General features: G+C 37.7%; 2 protein-coding genes and 1 long non-coding RNA gene across 3 annotated transcripts; all 3 read left to right on the top strand.

The window, feature by feature from the left end:
• Window positions 1–299: 299 nt before the first annotated feature.
• Window positions 300–3,740, top strand: LOC118482955. Its single transcript, XR_004869342.1, has 4 exons — window positions 300–706; window positions 1,654–1,743; window positions 2,030–3,375; window positions 3,573–3,740. It is a non-coding gene; the product is annotated as an uncharacterized LOC118482955 (long non-coding RNA).
• A 9,525-nt stretch (window positions 3,741–13,265) lies between these two features.
• On the top strand, window positions 13,266–13,691 carry LOC110881053 (ribosome biogenesis protein 15-like). The gene has a single exon (XM_022129431.1). It carries the CDS (start codon window positions 13,266–13,268, stop codon window positions 13,689–13,691), a length of 426 nt encoding a protein of 141 aa, XP_021985123.1.
• Window positions 13,692–15,137: 1,446 nt separating this feature from the next.
• Window positions 15,138–16,280, top strand: LOC110881054. Its single transcript, XM_022129432.1, has one exon. The coding sequence runs from the start codon at window positions 15,138–15,140 to the stop codon at window positions 16,278–16,280; it is 1,143 nt and encodes a 380-aa protein (XP_021985124.1).
• The last annotated feature ends 4,826 nt before the right edge of the window (window positions 16,281–21,106 follow it).

Genomic DNA, 21,106 nt, shown 5'->3' with positions numbered 1-21,106 from the left:
CGAAGCTCTGCCGAAGTGTCTCCAGGTCGTGTAAAGCTTTCATATCAATACAAGAGATAGTTTAAGTGATTCTAAGTGCATTACAAGCTGATTCAACATCAAAACGTCTGTTTCGCTCTCGTGTTGATTAAAAACTCTTCTGAACGCCTCGTTAAGGTCGCACAACGATCCTATGTAACATCCCGAAAACGGGTTTGGTAATCAAACCACGTTAATAGTAAAAACGGGTAAAATACCGTTAGTGGTAAATATTAACCCGGTAAATATTAGGACTCAAATAAATAAACCTAATATTAGTTAAAAAGAGGAATAAATACTTTGAGAAAACAAAGTATATAAAAAGGCCAAATTAACTGGACTTAAAACATAACGGGTTATAACTTCCCGAACCCGTTAAAGTAACTAGGAGTAATTAACCTAGTTAGTAACATGTGACTAAATAAATAATGAATTATAGTTTCATTTGATCAAAATAAAAACATGAGGGACTAAAAAGGGGCAATTGTGAAAGTTGTATGATTAAAACAAAAATAAACCACACCAAACACACAATTAGTGTGTGTCTGGTCGATGTTAAACACAGGGGGCGACCAGGTTTCTCCATCAAACCCCAAATCTCCCAAAATTCACAAACTGAAGCCTCTAATCTGCTCCAAATCAAGTTTCAAGCATGAATTAGTGATCATCTCGTTGCGGGGATCAAAAGGTATGCAAAATTGTGGTATTTTGTTGCATCTTGAATTCTAGGTTAAATGTGAAAAATGAAAATTCAGCTTGATTTCTTGATGCATGGATGAAATTAGAAGTAATATGATGTTTAGGGATAAAACCCTAGATGAATTCTTGTTGAAATTTAGTGTGATGATTCTAGCAATTTTGATCACCATAGTAGATGATTATTGAGTTTGTAGAGACTAGATAAACACTAGAATTGTGAATACTATTCTAGTGAAAACTGAATTCATGTGCTAAATTCTAATAAAAACCATGGTCACCATTGTAGGTGACTAGTGGGTTAAGTAGAATTGATAAACACTAGGAAATTTTGGGTTGTTCTAGTGTAATTTGACATATGCAAAGTTATTTAAGAACTTTAAAGGCAAATATGTGTGTTAAATAGTTTGAATGATGAAAAAATTCGGGTTATATGACAAGTCATGAGCTTGTCAATGAATTATTTATAGAATATGCCCATAAGGTGTTCGATGTAATGCCTAAGTGAAATTGGGTATCTACTAGTTTATAGATAGAACTTGGTTTGGATAAATGCCTGATAACATGACAAAACGGGTTTCACTTATAGAGGGAAAACCCGTGGATTTTATGAGATAAAGAAATATAGTGTCTTCGATAATCAAGAACTAGGCTAACTTAGTGTTAACAATAGCATGAACTCGAGTTAAAAGATTCGTTAAAACGATAGCTTAAAGGAACGCCCACCGGGTAAATTGAAAATGCCTAAACTAGCTAAGGAACATGAATGTGCATATTAAGGGATGTTTGACTTTCGAAAAGTCAAACTGACCCATAATGCGATAAATGGTAATCTTTGGTATGAAATGCGTAAGGTGGAATAATCGTATTAAATGCGTAAGGTGGAATAATCGTATTAAATTGTGATTAAACTAACCACCTTGAAAACAATGATGATAGTTTGACGCGTAACAAGCTAGGTGGAAGCTTGATGAGGGAGCGGGTCAAACGAATCAAGAAGGAAAGGAAAAAGCATAGTTCGGACACGAGGTAAGTATATCTTACACTAGTCATATATTTCATAATATCCTTTTGTCGTATTACGAAAAAGATAATTTATGACGTAAGCCATAGTAGGCTAAAAAGTGTTAAGAAATGGAATTATAAGTAAGTGACCGCACGGTGTAAATCGGAGCGAGTCATATATATATTTACGAGGTGGTAATAAATATCATCTCGCTAATATAACCGGTCAATTCGGCCAAACGGGTCAAAAGGTGAAATTATCACCCTTTGACAATATCGACTAATGGGTTGTCAAGATGCATAATTTTAGGAAATAAATAGCACATGGATGCTTACATCGCTATCGCTTAGCAGCCACTAAGGAAATGTATTGAAACGGGTCAATATATTGATTCGAGCCAGGTATGTATAATAATACAACTCATCATGTAGAGCTTGGAGTTTTATAATAGTTAGACGAGGTTAAAATAAGATATCCGGTTATCTTTTAGGTAAACCGAATAAGTTGAGTTATGATTAAGGTGTTTTAGAAACATATTGGTTTCTAAACAAGAATATGGTTAAAGGGTCGGATTTGGGGTTCAAACAAGCACTAATAGTCCTTCGTTGTAAAAGAATGACTAAAATTGACTAAAACGCCCTAGTTGGCTAATTCGAATGAACAACCTTTAAAGGTAGTTTTGAAACGAGTTTTATGATTAAATAAAAAATTGAAATAAGTGCAAGAAGCGAAAGATGTAAACTTTCGGTCAAATAACTCTATATGAGTCTTTGCCGTAAATTAGCAATCGGACGAGAAAAACTCGGATTATATAGATCATCTCATTAAGTCCCCCACAATTATAGTTGTGGTGGAAGATTACTTAATAAGAATGTTGTATATAACGCTAGAAGTGAATGAAAGCGACTTTAAGCTTTAAAGTGCTTAAATACCCTTAACGGGTCAAAATAAGCACTTGAACGTAAACGGGTTCTAACTAAGTAAGAAACCCATGATCTATGAATTATTTGATAGGAAATATTGAAATTATGATTCCATGAGTTTATGGATCAAGTAAACATGTTTGTGTGATAAAATCGCGAACGGGTCAAAATTTGGTAAAAATGGTAATAAGCCGAAGACTTAAAAGTCTTAAATTTTTGTTAATCCGGATGTCGGATTTTAACTCCATATGATGGAGAATTAAATTACGGACGCGTAGGAAAAAGAATCGTGTAAAACGGATTAAAAACGAGAGAGTTATGTCCGTTTCGGTAAGAACTAATGAAAAATAGACGTGCAGAGTTGACACGGGCGGGTGACTTTTGACACGGCCGGGTGGCTGGGCTGTGAAAAATATATGTTAACTGACACGGCCGGGTGACCTTTTGACACGGCCGGGTGAAGGGGCTGAAAACAAAACAAAAATAATTTCTTGTTTTGTTACGTTAAGCACGGAACTTGTTTATACTCGATTATTAAAGTGTCAAAACTAATTATTTACATGGTTTTGACCGTAGGTGAAGATGGGATAAGCGGTTTGAAAGATACGAAAGTTTTCGTGCAAATAAACGGCAAAATAGGAAAGCTGGAATGCAGGGGCCACCGTAACTTACGGTGCCACCGTAAGTTACGGTGGAGCTGAAGGCTTTACGGCAGCCCCCTACTGATTTACGGTAGGGGCATGTCACACCAGGGGCCACCGTAACTTATGGTGCCACCGTAAGTTACGGTGGAGGCCAGTTGGAAATCCATGTTTTGAGATCAAAAGTTTAACGTTGGGATTCTTTTTCCTTCCATTATTATTACCGGATTTGTTTAGACTTATTACAATTCCCGTATGACTAAAGCATTTCATGTTGATGAAATGTAGGTTCTTTTTGGATGCCGGAAGACGATCAAGCCCATCGAAGGACCGAACACGATAAAGATACATGCTTCCGCACATTTCCTCGTCGTAAATTTTTAAACGACAAATTCGATCACTTATGTTGAGTAACTTATGATTTGTAAAAGTTTTAATAAACTCGTATTTTCATAGTATGTGTAAACTTAATTACACATCTAATTGTTGGTATTTATATATAAAAAAAAAAAAACCGTTAAATAGTAACCAGAGTGTTACATCCTACAATTAAAGATTAAGATAAACCAGGATCCCATGGTTGGAATCATGAGGACATAAAAATGCAAACCCGAAAATATAACATAAGTTATACCAACTAGAGTCAACATCAACACGAATCCCTTTAGTACTCGTAGGAACCCCTAATAATATAAGATATCTATTTTGTCATATGCTTTTAGGCGCACCTAGGCCTTGTGGTCAAAACGAATGAACGGATCAAAGTATATTAACCATCTGTGTAATTGACTCTCCATATATAGAATAAAAAGACTGTTCTGAGGCTCACTCAAGTGTTCTAAACCAATATTTATAAAAAAATGAAGAAAAAGGTACTTAAAAAAGAGTAGCATACTAATATACTTACCTTCATTCATCCTCCTCGCCATGACGAAAAGTTGATATGAACACCTTTAAAGTACGCTCTACAAATTCGTTTATTTCACTTTGACGAACCATTCTAGTTTTATTTACTAGCTAAAACGTAAAGATATATAAAATTTAGATTACAGTTTAATATACATTGTACTTAAACGTATATAAGTTTGAGTGTATAAATATACTTACCATGTGTTCTTTGTTGCAAATCACAAAATCATACATGGCCATCATGACACAATAACCGCACTCCCATCCGTTAGGTTGTAGATGACACTAAATAATAAATTGAATTAATAAGTAATTAATTAAAATATATTAATAAACATCTTGAATGAAAGATAACTTACATCAACCTTATCCTAAGTTATTTTCTGTTTCATGGCCTTTTCAAATACATGTGTAATCCCCTAATCTGGAGGCTCCTTTAAACTTTTTTTTTTTGAATCAAAGAGGTAACCCATCCAAGTATTATATATAGGATGATGTTGAAGTACAACCAATATCCAATGTTTGCTGCATGAGTAGGAAAATGATCTGATTTAAACAACACTTAATAAATAAAAATGAAAACAATATTATAACATAGCTAAAACTAATACCCGACTATATGCGGTGCCATAAACCATTGTTTGTCCTTATGAAAAGAGATGACATTTCTGATGTGGTCGATCACAAATTCAACATCGTCTGAGACAAGATCACCCTCAATATAACGGGGATGAAAATATGTGGTATTATTTAAACCATCTTGTCCCCCAGTTGCATATAAATACCTAAAATATAAGTAGCAAAAAAAACATGATAAGGTTAGTAACATTCGGTTATATTGTAAAAGCTAATAGCATAAATATTTATACAAAAGCTAGTCAAACATACATTGTAAACTAATGCACAAAGCAAGCATCTATCCAGTCGTTGACACATAACTGTATAACGGCCTCAAATTCAACTGTCTCTTGAATACGTTCCTCATACATCCCTGTTGGCGAAGTAAAAACTAAAGACAAGGCTTTATCAGATTGAATCGCCAGTTGTTGCGTGATGTGCAGAATGTGGTCTATAAAAACTAAACCTAATCTAGACACCCTAGTTTTAAATTTATAAACTAAGACTCTCTAAATGCTAGACCACTGACAGGCAAGTTTACCTATCGTACGTAGTAAAGCCTACTGAAGTCCGAGTATCGAACCCACGAGACACTAGCGACGCTAAACTAGACTCTGACTCAACTAATACTTAATTGGTTTGTTTGTTTGGATTTTGAGGTTTTAACTAATTCTACGAAAGCGAATAAATAAAATAACAGAGAAAGCAAGCAAGATAGTGAAGTGACAGGAAGCAAACAATAATGAGAAAGAACTACCCAGGCTTCGGATCCCTAGAATCATGCAATACTACTCTGACAGTGACAATGGTTAAATATCCTACTCCCTCGATTAACCCCCCGCTAGAGATGTATCAAACGAAAGATAAAGACGAAATGTGAAGTGCTAGAACAAACTGGCTCGACCTATCGATACCAAATCCTATGAGAATCAAGCAATGAAAGTAACTCTACCCCCAAAACTCTCAAAACGCAAAGCAAAGCAAACCAAACCTTGAAGATTGAAATCCTAGAAACCTTAACCACGATGTAATAAACGAGCCCAAGCTATCGGTCACCCAATCTACCCAACAATGATTAGCTAATAACCTAGCTCACCTTAATCGTCTTTCGAGTCACAAGATGAGGATGCAAGTTTTAGTATATTGATTTTAATTATTAATCGAATTGGTCAATTTCTCAACTCAATATTCAAACCGAAAACCCTAAGATCAACAATTCAAATTAAACTCTAAGTGTAGGGGATATTTCTATGTGCCTAAACCGCTGAATTCATCGACCAATAATCAATCAAAACACACCAACATGCAATATCAAGATCAATCACAGGGCAAAGTTATGTAAATCACATCAAATAACCATAATCATGTCAAAATCGCATTACAATCATCAAGTTCATCTAAACCTAGGTAGCATGAAAGAACTAGCCAAGAATCATATTCAAGAACAAGAAACGAGTCTCAAACGATAAACAAAACATAGTATCAAATCTGAAAACACAAAGTCTTAACAAAATTTAATACTAATAAAGTGCAAACCAAACCCGAATCTTGAATCGTGACTTGAACCCGCGAACTAATTCTTTTTTTCTCTTCGATTTTTCTCTCCTCGTGCGTCCTTGCTGCCGTCGGCTGTTGATGTATTCCTCCCCTCTTGTCTGCTGTTGCCCAATTTTTTATATTGCCGCGTAACCCATAATAACTCCTCCGTATCATACCTATTCATCGTTGGGCCACGTTTTGCATGTCTTAAAAGTGAAGTGGGCTTCGGCGATATACTAACATTAATTTGGGTCAGGTCTATACGATTAATCCAAAGCCTAAATCAAAACAATAAAGTGGGACTGTGGCATTTGTTGTAATTTTGCTGAACATCAAGGGCGCTTAGAATTTTTTTGTGTGTAAAACAATCCCAACGAATCATGATGCTGTTCTCCTCCACAAAGAACAATTAATACCACTTACATACTTAATTCCATTCACCAGAGTTATCTGCAAATGTCAAAACAACATCATATCTTTTAATTCTCATGACAAGCCATCCTTTAGTTTTGTTACATTAATGAATTCCACAAAAACATATGCAATTCCAATGTTAAACATACATATATATATTCATTAATGCATCATTTAACTTGTAAATTAATTGTACTTTGAGATTAAATACACCCTTTTAGCTTCTTATCTTCTAAAAATATCCAACTTCAAATATGAACCAAATACGAGTAAAAATAATCCGCAAGCTACTCAAAAGTACAGGAATATTTATATAAAAATATGTATATTTTAATGCTCATCAAATATCCCTACACTTAAACCTTTTTCGTCCCTGAAAAAGACTTATGCAAACGGAATCAGAGATGGATAAATACTTGATATGAACCAATCGGTTGATAGATAGATAATCCGTTGAGTGGATTAAGCTCAAAAGAAAATAGTAAAGAACAAGACTTTGAGATAACTCTCTTTTTTATATTTTTCATTGATATCTAAAAATGAAATACAAACTCAAATATATAATGCAAATGATGCATACGGAAGGTACCCACTACTAAGAGAGTGACCCATGATTCCTAAAAATATGCACTAACTAACAACCCTACTATTGACTCTAGAACTCCACTAACTAACAAGGAATTATTCAAAGACATTAAAATAAAATAAGAAATAAAAGACAATTATAAAACCATATCCACTTGACCATGCACTCTAGCTCCACACATAATAACAACGTCCGAATGTATTCATCATTGTGAAGGGCACATATCATTCTACCCCGCTCGAATTCGATTTGTCCGCAAGGCGAAAATCAGTATACGACTTGGTGGAAACCACGGCGGTCGCCATTCGAGTCGGACAATCTCAAATGGAGCGGTAGCAACGGGTCGTAGACGCCACTTGTGATGCACCACTACACGTGGTTGCAAGTCAGTTTCCCCGGTGGCTTCTACATTTGGTGACCCTCTCTTAATTTTCCAAATAAAATGGTTGAGCATTCTGTTGTCAAAATCCTCACCTTCAAGATGGATGATACTACCATTCTTTTCCATAGCATGTGTAGCCTTCTGGTTAAACACACAAGTAAGGGTAGCCACTGTGGGTTTGATCGATGTTGATATCGTGTAAATTGGTGGATAAAAAAGGGTTGGTTTCGGTAAAGACGATGCCGATTTTCGGGCTGATGTCGATACAGCAACATGTACGGATTTAGGAACCGGTACAAGTGAGGGTGTTTGGGCAGTTTTTAGTGGTAAGGCAGGTGGTGTTATTATTGCGGAAGCGGGTGATGGTGGTTCGGTAGCGGAAGTTGGTGGTTGTGATGCGGCAGCGGATGACGGTTGCGGTGTAGAAAAAATGGGTGAAGTTGCCCATCTCCGGGACTCGTTTTTGAGAAGATCGATCATCTCAGCAAGCGTTGATATGATTCGATCCAACGACTCGTTCCATTCTTGAGCGTCCATGAGGGGATCAAGACCGCTCTGATACCAATTGATATGAACCAATCGGTTGATAGATAGATAATCCGTTGAGTGGATTAAGCTCAAAAGAAAATAGTAAAGAACAAGACTTTGAGACAACTCTCTTTTTTATATTTTTCATTGATATCTAAAAATGAAATACAAACTCAAATATATAATGCAAATGATGCATACGGAAGGTACCCACTACTAAGAGAGTGACCCATGATTCCTAAAAATATGCACTAACTAACAACCCTACTATTGACTCTAGAACTCCACTAACTAACAAGGAATTATTCAAAGACAATAAAATAAAATAAGAAATAAAAGACAATTATAAAACCATATCCACTTGACCATGCACTCTAGCTCCACACATAATAACAACGTCCGAATGTATTCATCATTGTGAAGGGCACATATCAATACTCGGGTCAAAAACTTATTTATACTTCTTAAGATCAAAACTTGTGTTAGCCGCGATTGCAAATATGCTTGTCCCTTTAAACCCAAACTCAGTTCTAAGCCCCCTTATCATGCAAATTTAGTTCAAGTGCGGTCAATCTACCTAGGGTCTCACGCTAGAAGCTACCGTCCACCTAATCCCGCCTCAAGTTTATAGAACAAAAGGAATGATCACTGGACCAATTCCCAACCGTCTTATATCAAAACCAAGAGAATTTAAAATCAAATATTTTTTTTCTTTTTTTTTCAGCATTATTTTTTCTTTCTTTTCATTCTTTTTTTTAATGAGCGTAGACGTTGCTTTCCCTAACCCAGAGGCATTCCGGCTGTAGAGTCGCTATCCCCAACTCGGATTACTTAGACTTCGGTACTTTTTTATTTGCAAGTTCGATTTTACACATCCTAGAGGTATTCCGGTTGTAAAGTCACTATCTCCAACCAAGATTACATAGGCCTGCGCTACTTTCATTCAGTTTCTAGCTCATTTTTTTTTCTATTTTTTTCATGATTACAAATTCTAACGGTTTTAACTTATAACGGCATTCTTTATACTTTTATTGGCGGTTTCAATTTCCCATTTTCCCTAGATGAAAACCCACTAGTAGACCGACAATTAAGGTAATATTAACTCAAACGGACCTAAAACCAAACCGGGCCTATTCACATATCCCAAACTAGACACAAGCTCGACTTAATTAATCTCATATTATCATTATTTGAACCCGAACAAAAACCCATCTTTTCTATCATTTTCCATATTAATTTTGCAAACTTCTTTATTCAAAAGACATTTTTTTGATTTTTTATTTATTTATTTATTTTTTAAATTTTTATGACTCAAGACTCACTAACTAAGATCTAAACGACCGTTTCCCATCCCCACACTTAAACGCTACATTGCCCTCAACGTAGGATGGAAACCGACTCAAAAGACTTAAAATAAATAAGAAATAAAAAGACTAAGGGCATAATTGGAAAGGACTTAGCTGGTAAAATAACGCGTAAGCTCCAAAACTCTCGTCCAATCCAGCTCGATCGTATAACATTTTGGTCGCGATCGGCTTTGACTCTGACTAGTACACTTGGTAAATGCCTTGAAATTTGAAAAGCAGCTCCAAAATCACCCGAATGGAGATTGAGTACGGGTGGTACATATCCAAACCTGCATTAACAAAAACAAGCAAAACCAAAGCAGTACCGACTCTAAAAAAACGACTCAAAACTACTAAGTTAGACTCGTGGTACAAAATAAATGACTAAATATACAAACTCTACAAACTACCAAATATATAAAATTACAAAACTTTACAAAACCTCCCCACACTTGAATTTAATCAGGAGGTTTCTCCTTTATCCAACCTCTATCCAACCCGTTTAATTCCACCTGTTCCTTCTTATTAATTAAAATTTTAAGGGTGGAATTTATAAACCTTTTGAGATTTCCAAACGGCTCAGGCCACCAATACTTAAACTTACCTGGACCAAACCTGATTCGTGGCATGTAATGAGAAGGATGGTGTTGTGCAAACTTCAATGGTTTCTCCTTCTTCTTCCTTTGGTACCATCCTTGAATCCTCGGCAAGTGTTGATCCAAGCTCTTTCTCGCCCTCTCCCGTGTTCTTGATCGTGATGGCGGTCCATCTTCTAACTTCACCACGGGTCGGCTATCAAACTCCTCAGCCACTATCTCTTCTTCTACGTTTGGTGCATATTTGATCTCCATGGTTGGCGTCTCTACAAGTAATGTCTCTAAATAGGCGAGATCACTAACCGGGTCAAAGTCTTTATCTTCAAGAGTTGGCAAACCTACCAACTCATCACCAAACTCCTCCTCCCAAGATGGTGTATGCTCTTCATTCTCATCCTCCATATTGTCAAGCTGCTCTTCTTCATCTTTTTCTAAGTCTTCTCCCTTCCATCTCTTATATGCAGCCAGTTGCGCATCTATCTCTTCATTACTACACGAGAAATCAATTAAGAACTTACCCGTATTCTCTTCTCGTTCTTCCTGCTGAACCGGAGGTGGGACTGAGACATCCATTGTAGTCTCCGGTTCTACCTATGCTTTTAGGGCGTTCAGTATTTTCCATGTTTTTGCGGATTCAATTGCTATCTCTTCTTGCTGTCGAAGCATTTCCTCAAAAAATAAGCTCCTTTCTGCTTGATGTGACTGCTGATACGGGTCATCATACTGATATCTGGAATAACCCGGCGAACGATATGGCTGCGGCTGCACAAGAGCGTTAGCATCGAAATCTATGGGACATCCCGAATCGTTTGGAAAATATTTGGTGTAATGGGGCCCTCCACAGATAAAACACATGATAAAAATCAGTGTTGTAGTAATCGTTAGTCGCTAGTCGAGCGGCGGGGTGGGGACTAGCGATTAATCGGGGATTAATCGGAATTTATGGGGATTAATCGGCACCTAGTTGGGATTTTTACAACCATGATAAAAATATATAAAATGAAACAAACTAATAGAAAAAATATTTACAAAAACGACTAGACACACTACCACTAAGACTCAAACTACAAATAAGACCAATTAAACAAATAAGATCAGTCAAAGCTAATAACGCCATCGCCTAATTGTCCCCGGCAACGGTGCCAAAAACTTGATGTGAAGAATGTGGTCTATAAAAACTAAACTTAATCTAGACACCCTAGTTTTAAATTTATAAACTAAGACTCTCTAAATGCTAGACCACTGACAGGCAAGTGTACCTATCGTACGTAGTAAAGCCTAATGAAGTCTGAGTATCGAACCCACGAGACACTAGCGACGCTAAACTAGACTCTGACTCAACTAATACTTAATTGGTTTGTTTGTTTGGATTTTGAGGTTTTAACTAATTCTATGAAAGCGAATAAATAAAATAACAGAGAAAGCAAGCAAGATAGTGAAGTGACAGGAAGCAAACAATAATGAGAAAGAACTACCCAGGCTTCGAATCCCTAGAATCATGCAATACTACTCTGACAGTGACAATGGTTAAATATCCTACTCCCTCGATTAACCCCCCGCTAGAGATGTATCAAACGAAAGATAAAGACGAAATGTGAAGTGCTAGAACAAACCGGCTCAACCTATCGATACCAAATCCTACGAGAATCAAGCAGTGAAAGTAACTCTACCCCCAAAACTCTCAAAACGCAAAGCAAACCAAACCTTGAAGATTGAAATCCTAGGAAACCTTAACCACGATGTAATAAACAAGCCCAAGCTATCGGTCACCCAATCTACCCACCAATGATAGCTAATAACCTAGCTCACCTTAATCGTCTTTCAAGTCACAAGATGAGGATGCAAGTTTTAGTATATTGATTTTAATTATTAATCGAATTGGTCAATTTCTCAACTCAATATTCAAACCGAAAACCCTAAGATCAACGATTCAAATTAAACTCTAAGTCTAGGGGATATTTCTATGTGCCTAAACCGATGAATTCATCGACTAATAATCAATCAAAACACACTAACATGCAATATCAAGATCAATCACAAGGCAAAGTTATGTAAATCACATCAAATAACCATAATCATGTCAAAATCGCATTACAATCATCAAGTTCATCTAAACCCAGGTAGCATGAAAGAACTAGCCAAGAATCATATTCAAGAACAAGAAACGAGTCTCAAACGATAAACAAAACATAGTATTAAATCTGAAAACACAACGTCTTAACAAAATTTAATACTAATAAAGTGCAAACCAAACCCGAATCTTGAATCGCGACTTGAACCCGTGAACTAATTCTTTTTTTCTCTTCGATTTTTCTCTCTTCGTGCGTCCTTGCTGCCGTCGGCTATTGATGTATTCCTCCCCTCTTGTCTGTTGTTGCCCAATTTTTTATATTGCCGCGTAACCCATAATAACTCCTCCGTATCATACCTATTCATAGTTGGGCCACGTTTTGCATGTCTTAAAAGTGAAGTGGGCTTTGGCGATATACTAACATTAAGGCCGCCCGGGGCGGTCACGTTATACAAAGTATAACGCGTGATAGATTGTGCCATTCCCACCGCCACCATATAAATTAACGCGTGATGGCATGTTTGAAAGTGTAACGCGTGGAAAAATTAACGCCGTGATGGTTTGGTTTTGTGAGTGGAATTGTTGGTTGGGGGGAAATTGTTGGGTGTGGTGATGAGTGATGACCACCCCCACTAAAAATGGTTGTGAGTGATGGAAAAATGGTCGATGACATAGCGAAACTTGATTGGTGCTTGTAAGTGATAAATTCTATCACTAGTGAACCACCCCTAGTCCCCTAATTTGGGTCAGGTCTATACGATTACTCCAAAGCTAAATCAAAACAATAAAGTGGGACTGTGGCATTTGTTGTAATTTTGCTGAACATCAAGGGCGCTTAGAATTTTTTTGTGTGTAAAACAGTCCCAACGAATCATGATGCTATTCTCCTCCACAAATAACAATTAATACCACTTACATACTTAATTCCATTCACCAGAGTTATCTGCAAATGTCAAATATTTTCCCGCATTCTACATATTAAACAACAGCGGATGGAGAGAGACAGGAGGAAAAGACCGGAGCAAGGCAGACCAGAACAACTTATTTCGGAGGAACTAAGAAGGAGAAAAGAAGAGGAGCAGGCCAAGATTTACAATCAGGAGGAGTGGCAAACAAACAATGGTAGAAGATCGAGAAGAAAAGGGTTGATGAATCATAAAGATTGGAGAGAGAAGTTGCCTACAACATCCGTGTTTGTATCAAACTTACCGGAAAATATTAGCGAAGCTTCACTATACAGGAAATTCAGTTCGTACGGGGATTTAGTCAGCGTGTACGTTGCAAAGAAAAGGGACTGCCAGAAAAATATTTTTGGCTTTCTCAGATTTGTAAAGGTCAGTGATGAGGATTCTCTGGTGGACAGCATGAGTCATGTCACGTTCGAAGGGGTGAAGGTCGAAGTGAATATCGCCAAATAGAATAAATGGAGAATGAAGGATGCAAACTCAACGGGACTAGGTCAGGGAGGAGGTATTCAGTTCCAAAAACAACCTGTTCACCAGGATTGAACGCAGATGAAGCAAAAAGTATGGGTTGATCAGCCTAATAAGGGGAGTGGGTCTTATAGAGATGTGCTTGCCAACAACTCCATGTTCGGCAGATCGGAAAAAGTATCGTCTAAAACCATTCTCTTAGCCCCCGAGGAAACAATTGCTGAAAGAGAATGGTTGAAACGTTCTTTGTGTGGGGAGGCAAGAAACGTTAAGGACCTGTGTGACTTGGGCACTTCATTATCAAAGGTGGGTGTGCCAAACGTTCATCTAAGATATTTGGGAGGTCTCTGCATGCTTTTATCTTTTGATTCACATGAAGTAGCAAACGATTTCCTAATTAACAACAAAGAAACTTGGAGCATTTTCTTCTCTTCTTTGGTTATCTGGGATGGAGACTTTGTAATAGAGGACCGCCTTGTTTGGCTTACCATCAAGGGTGTTGGGGCTAGCCTCTGGGACCCCGAAACTTTTGACTTAATTGGAAACGCTTATGGTTCGGTGGTAGCTCCGTCTCAGGCTTCCATCTCTAATGGAAACCTCACTTTTGACAGGGTGGGTGTTTTATCTAGATCTATGGGAGTAATCGATGAATCTGTCTCAGTTAAGAGGAACCATAAGGTGTTCAAAGTTCAGGTCATGGAAGATTCATCGCCTTGGACCCCGACTTATTTCTCATATGAGGGAAACGACATACCTGGCAAATCGTCGGAACCGCTTTTTGGTAGCCGGAAAAATACCTCAGGGGAGAAAGATGAAAAGCTCAGATCATGTTGTGGAAACTCGAACAGTCACCAGGCATCGATAGTGGAAACTAGCGTGCATGGGATTGCTAGTCCCAAGAAGTCGGTTGGTACTCCTAGGGTTGAGGTAGACAAGTCTGGAAAAGTTGGGGAGTGTCAGGAGTCGGGTAGTGGGCCAAGCTCTGTATCTGGGCCTAAAAAGAAAAAAACGTAGAATATCCAAAAAAGGGGGTAGCAAGTCCTCACCTGGTGGGCTGGCCCAGATTGTAAACAATAGATCAAAGGTAGATGCTTTTGACTTAAATGCTTCACTGTCTCATGAGGCAACTAAGTCAAACCCCTCTCACCAAATCCGCAATTGCACGGAAGATGAAGTCTCTTCTGCCAACGCAAATTGCAACCAGGTTTTCAATCTTAGTGCCAACTTCAGAAAGGTGAATGAAATTCGATCCCCTTTAGCGTCCTCGGGTTTCGTTATCTCTTCAAACAAAAGCGACGTTGGGTAAGATTTTATGGAGGAAGAGGTCCAAGAAACTATTAGTTTTGGCAACAACCTGGGCATGTCAATTAATAATTTCAACGATCAGGTGCGTAATGTCGTTAGAGGAGAGGAGTTTGTATACCATTTGCAATGAATTTTATGTCGGTAAATATTCGAGGTGTGGGAAATGAGGATAAGATTAGATGGATTCGAAGGCTGATTTCTGTTCATAAGATCTCGTTTTTATGCATTCAAGAGACCCAATTTTCTGATAGCTCTAAAATAAATTATCGGTCTATTTGGAACTCTGAGTTATATGAGCGGGATGTTGTGGATGCTTCAGGAAGGTCAGGGGGATTGCTTTGTATGTGGAATAAGGAGCGCTTTCATCACTTATCTTCGGTTAAAAGCAGATTGTATCTAGTGATTCGGGGGAAAATCAAAGGGTGCGATAAAGATTGGTTTGTGGTAAACGTTCATGGTCCGCGAAATCCGTCATCCAGAAAGGTTATTTGGCAGGAATTACTGGCTCTTAAAGAGGCGAATGCAGGTATTTGGTTCTTCATCGGTGATTTCAATGCGGTGCGTTGGCCGGAGGAACGTCTAAATTCGATGTTTGATCCGATTTGTGCGGCAGCTTTCAACGACTTTGTCAATAATGCAGAGTTGTTTGAATTTGCAATGAAAGGGACAAAGTTCACCTTTTGCAAGAGTAATAGTAGGAAGATGAGCAAAATCGATCGATGCTTTGTGAACCAAGATTTCATCAATTGTTGGTCGGACTCCTGTTTCTCTGCTTTGCCTCGATATCTTTCCGACCACTCGCCTATAATTCTTATTTCTGATCCCCTAGATTATGGCCCCATCCCTTTCTGCTTTTTCAATTCCTGGCTCGACGAACCGGAATTAGAAACAGTTGTGGCTGTAACTGTCATGTCATTTTCTTTTGATGGTCCTCCGGATGTGGTTTTAGCGGAAAAACTGAAGAGGTTTAAAGAGGCGATTAAAATATGGGCTAAGGCCAAGAAGGTGAAAGGCATCGAAAGTTTTGATGAAACTCTAGCTAAATTAAAGGAATTGGATGATATAATGGAGGAAAGACCTCTTGTTGAAGAGGAAGAATGGACCAGGAGTGAATGTTTGAAGGATTTAGAAAATATGGAATTAAAGATTACCAAGGACCTGCATAAAAAATCCAGGTCCAAGTGGGCTTCTCACGGGGACGAGAACTCGTCTTATTTCCACAGAATCATCAAACATAGAGCTACATCTAATAAAATTCACGGGTTGTAGGTTCGCAGAAGATGGTGCAACATTCCAAACAAGGTCAAGAGAGAAATCTTTTCTCATTTCAGGGAGCGCTTTAAAGAGCCGTGCCATTCTAGGCCCGTGCTAGAGGGGGGTGGTTTTAAAAATCTCACGGATCTTGAGGCGGAGCTTCTTGTGCTTCCTTTTTCGTCTGAGGAGATAAAGCGGGCCGTCTGGGAGTGCGGGGACAATAAAGCCCCGGGCCCGGATGGTTTTAACTTTAAGTTCTTAAAGAGATTCTTGAGGTTTTTCAAAGTTGATTTAAGCAAATTAATGTCTCACTTCCACTCTACAGGCATCTTAGATCGGGCTTGCGGTTCTTCTTTCATAGCTTTGGTGCCAAAAATCCATGACCCGAATGCGATACAAGACTTTAGACCTATAAATCTCATTGGAGCCATATCAAAAGTAGTGTCTAAGGTTCTGGCTAACCGTATCAAAGGTGTTATGGGATCAGTCATATCCGACTTTCAATCGGCTTTTGTGGAAGACCGATCTATTTTGGATGGCCCTTTGATTATTAATGAGATTATTACTTGGTTAAAAAAGAAGAAGCAAAAGGGTCTGTTGTTCCAAATTGACTTTGAGAAGGCTTATGATCACGTAAACTGGGCATTCTTGGATTCAGTCATGAACCTCATGAAGTTCCCAGAAAGATGGAGGAATTGGGTCTACGGGTTAGTCTTTTCGGCACGTTCTTCAGTTCTTGTGAACGGTTCCCCAACTTTCGAGTTCCCTTTTTCTAGGGGATTACGTCAAGGCGACCCCATTTCTCTGTTCTTATTCATCTTGGTCATGGAAGCTTTTTCTGTGCTTTTCGAAAAAGCATGTGATTTAGAGTTATTTTAAGGTTTCTACTCTCCTAACTATGGGCCCCGGATCTCCCACCTTCTCTTTGCGGATGATGCAACTATAGTGGGGGAATGGAGTGAAGCGAATGCCCGTGGTGCGGCCAGATTCTTAAGATGTTTTAATCTTTTATCTGGTTTAAAGATTAATTTAAACAAATCTAATCTCTATGGTATTGGGGTTAGAGACGAGGAGGTGGCAGATTTTGCTTCAGTTCTTCATTGCAGACAATGAGTGATTCCTTTTTTCTATCTCGGATTGAAGGTCGGAGCAAACATGAACTGGGTGAATGAGTGGCAAACAGTGATAGACGTTTTTGATAAAAGATTGTCCTCTTGGAAAGCCCGAACCCTCTCAATTGGGGGCAGATTAACTCTTATCAAGTCGGTCTTGGAATCCCTTCCCAACTACTATTTTTCCCTATACAAAGCTCCTTCACATGTTCTCGAGGTCCTAGAAGCTAAAAGACGTCGTTTTTTTTGGGGGTAGTAAAGATGGTGGAGACAAGATGGCTTAGGTAGCCTGGAACCGAATGATGTCTGACAAAAAAGACGGGGGATTGGGCATCTGTCCTCTCAAAGACACTAACTTCACTTTCTTAGCAAGGTGGTGGTGGAGGTATAAGAATGAAGAAGAAGCTCTTTGGAGAAGATTTATCGCGACGATTCATCACACGCCCAGATCATGGCCGGCTATTCCGTTTTGCAAAGGCTTAAATGGTACATGGGGAGCTATAGCCAAATTGGATAATTATCTTGGCGCATCAAATGTGTCGCTTACTTGTGCTATTAAAGGAGAGTTGGGAAATGGGTCAAAAATTCGCTTCTGGCTGGACGCGTGGCTGAACAAAAAACCGCTAAGGTATCACTTCCCAAATCTGTTTAGAAAAGAGGCAAGTAAAAACTGTTTGGTAGCCGACCGATGTGATTATTCGAATGGGAGTCCTGTTTTGAATTGGAACTGGAGAGTGAGCATAGAAGATGGGGTGGAGAGAGATGAACTAAATAATCTCAGCCACCTTCTGAATTGTTCCAGACCAAAAGGCCCTTTAGACAGGTGGGTTTGGATGGGTGAAAGCACGGGAGATTTCTCTATTGCAGCTGTCAAAAAATTCTTGTATATAGCTGCCCAGACTATGCCCCAAAAGACTTATGAGTGGAGTTCTTGGGTGCCTATCAAAGTCAACGTGTTCGGATGGAGAGCGAGCAGAGATGCACTGCCAACATTGGATAAATTGATTAAGAGAAGGATTGTGGTTGGTCCAAACATATGCTCCCTGTGCAAGTCGGCTCCGGAATCATGTGATCATCTGTTCACTTCATGATTTATAGCGCATCATTTGTGGCAAGCTGTTAGCGTCTGCTGCAAAATTCAGCCGATCTACGCCTTTTCTCTAGACGACTTAATGAAAATCCATAAACACGTGGCAGGAAATGAAACAAAGAGAAAGGCGATTTACTCCATTATTCTAGTAGCATGTTGGAGTTTATGGAGAGCGAGGAACAACTATATATTTTCAAACTTGCAGATCAAGATTGAAAACATCATGGCAGAAGTGAAGTCAGTGTCATTTTGCTGGATGAAGAAAAGATCAAAAAGGCTGGACTTATATTGGATAAAACGGAAAAAATTTATGTTGTAATATGCTTGTCTCTGCTGTCTTTGTTGTTGCTCCCAGGTCCTTCCCCTGCTAGCTTCTTGCTAGTAGGTGTGAATAAGCCTGTGTTTTAATGAAATTTGCAGTTCGAAAAAAAAATCTGCAAATGTCAAAACAACATCATATCTTTTAATTCTGATGACAAGCCATCCTTTAGTTTTGTTACATTAATTAATTCCACAAAAACATATGCAATTCCAATGTTAAACATACATATATATTCATTAATGCATCATTTAACTTGTAAATTAATTGTACTTTGAGATTAAATACACCCTTTTAGCTTCTTATCTTCTAAAAAATATCCAACTTCAAATATGAACCAAATACGAGTAAAAATAATCCGCAAGCTACTCAAAAGTACAGGAATATTTATATAAAAATATGTATATTTTAGAGCTCATCATTGCGCTAATTCATATATGCTTTGAGGCCTTGCCCTCGTCTTTTCTAAAAGATGTAATACTTTTTTTTTTCTTTTGATACTTTTGTTTTTTTTTCCTTTAAAGGGTTAGACGCAACAACAGGCTCAGTAGGTTTACAAGCACGAACGGGCTCATCAGGTTAACAAAAGAAACATGCTCTGTTGTATTCTGAGAAAACTGCTTATCAGCGATCTGCATTAACCAATAACGATATTAGTACACAAATAAATATACACATATATAAATAATGTGATTACCAGCTGATTAAAAGCCTCCTCATCTTGTAATGCATTCGAGTAAATTTGATACTCGTTTCTTTCATTTGGGATCGTTTGTTGTTGGTGAGCAGATGTTGCATCAAACTACATTGGCAAAACAAATACTTTTATATATCAAGTACTTATAAAAATAATTATATATATTAAAATCTACCTGTGGCCTATAAAGTGTACTCATAGAATGGTAGGACGGTTCTAAAATTTGAGAAACACCTTTGTTTAAAATCTGTATTTGTAAAAGACAAAAACTAATAAAATAAGATAAACATAAAATAAAAAGAAAAGAACAAAATTTAGTGTAGCAAACTTCCAGGTCTCTTTCTCTATCTCAGCCCATTCGCTTTCTTTACATAGGTGTCTAGCACCAAAAAGGAAAAACTAAAACAATTGTGTGGCAAAAACATAAATCCAAAATATTCACTGGCGCAAAAGCTTGTTAGCATTATATATATATATATATAATAATATACCTTTATTGATTTTGCGGGCCACTGAATAAAACTTCCTTTTGCGTCTTCCAAAAATTCTACGGCGCCGGGAATACATAACTGAGGCAAAAGACGGATCCCTTCGCAACCTTCAACAACTCCGTCTATTTGAACTTTAACGAAACCGTCTATCTTTGGGCCGTTATGAATAATCCTCTCAAGACTAGGATGAACACGGCCCATACCTATAACTATAACCGTAGGAGCGCCTTGGTGTTAAGGATCCAAAAGTTCACATTTTTAATAGACTGCAAACAATAGCTTTTAGTAAATATATTAAAATTAAAAAAACAAAACAATAATATTACCAAGATTTATGTGTACGAACTATCGAACGCATGACTTGAGCCACAAATACCAGGGCTCGCCCCAACTATTGTTTCCACATCCTCGCTCTTCTTTTTCTTTGTTTTTAATTCGGAAAACAAGCATTTCGTAGGACCAATCACGTCTGAATATAATCGTGTACGCCCCCCATGTTGGTGTCCCTTCCCAATTACCTCCGTAACAACATCCTTTGTAGAATAAGAACCAACATCCTTAAATTTTTTTTCTTTTAAATACTATTAAAAATATGACAGTTAAAATATGATTAATATAAATAGTTAGAACAAATATGTAGATGCTTACCAATTTTTTAAGTGTTCCTTTCAATTCTCCTTTTGATACAAAGTGTTCACTAAGTTCATATAACTTGTAACCAGATTGAAAGGCACTCTACTAACGGTATACATTTTAGAATGATCATCTTGAATAAGATCTAAAATTGGATAACTAGAACAAGTTGATTCCATCTACTTTCAACATGGGGCTCTAATCTAGAAAATCCATAATGTCCTACATGCGAAGGGTGTAACACCTGCGTCCCTAAACTTTTAGCTATTGTCAGTTTTAGTCCTTATACTATGCGACCCTTGCCACTTTTGATACTTGTGTATCTTAATGCGATGATGCTTGATTCTTAATACTAGATTATTGATACTTGAATCTTGATTCTTGATATTTAATACTATGAGACTTGATACTTAATTCTAGATACTTGATTCTTAATACTATGAAACTAGATTCTTCATTCTTGACACTTGATTCTAGATTCTTGATTCTGGACACTTGA

The sequence above is a fragment of the Helianthus annuus genome, chromosome 10, assembly GCF_002127325.2.
Source record: "Helianthus annuus cultivar XRQ/B chromosome 10, HanXRQr2.0-SUNRISE, whole genome shotgun sequence".
In the NCBI taxonomy this organism is placed as follows: Eukaryota; Viridiplantae; Streptophyta; class Magnoliopsida; order Asterales; family Asteraceae; genus Helianthus; species Helianthus annuus.
This window is presented reverse-complemented; position numbering and strand designations above follow the sequence as displayed.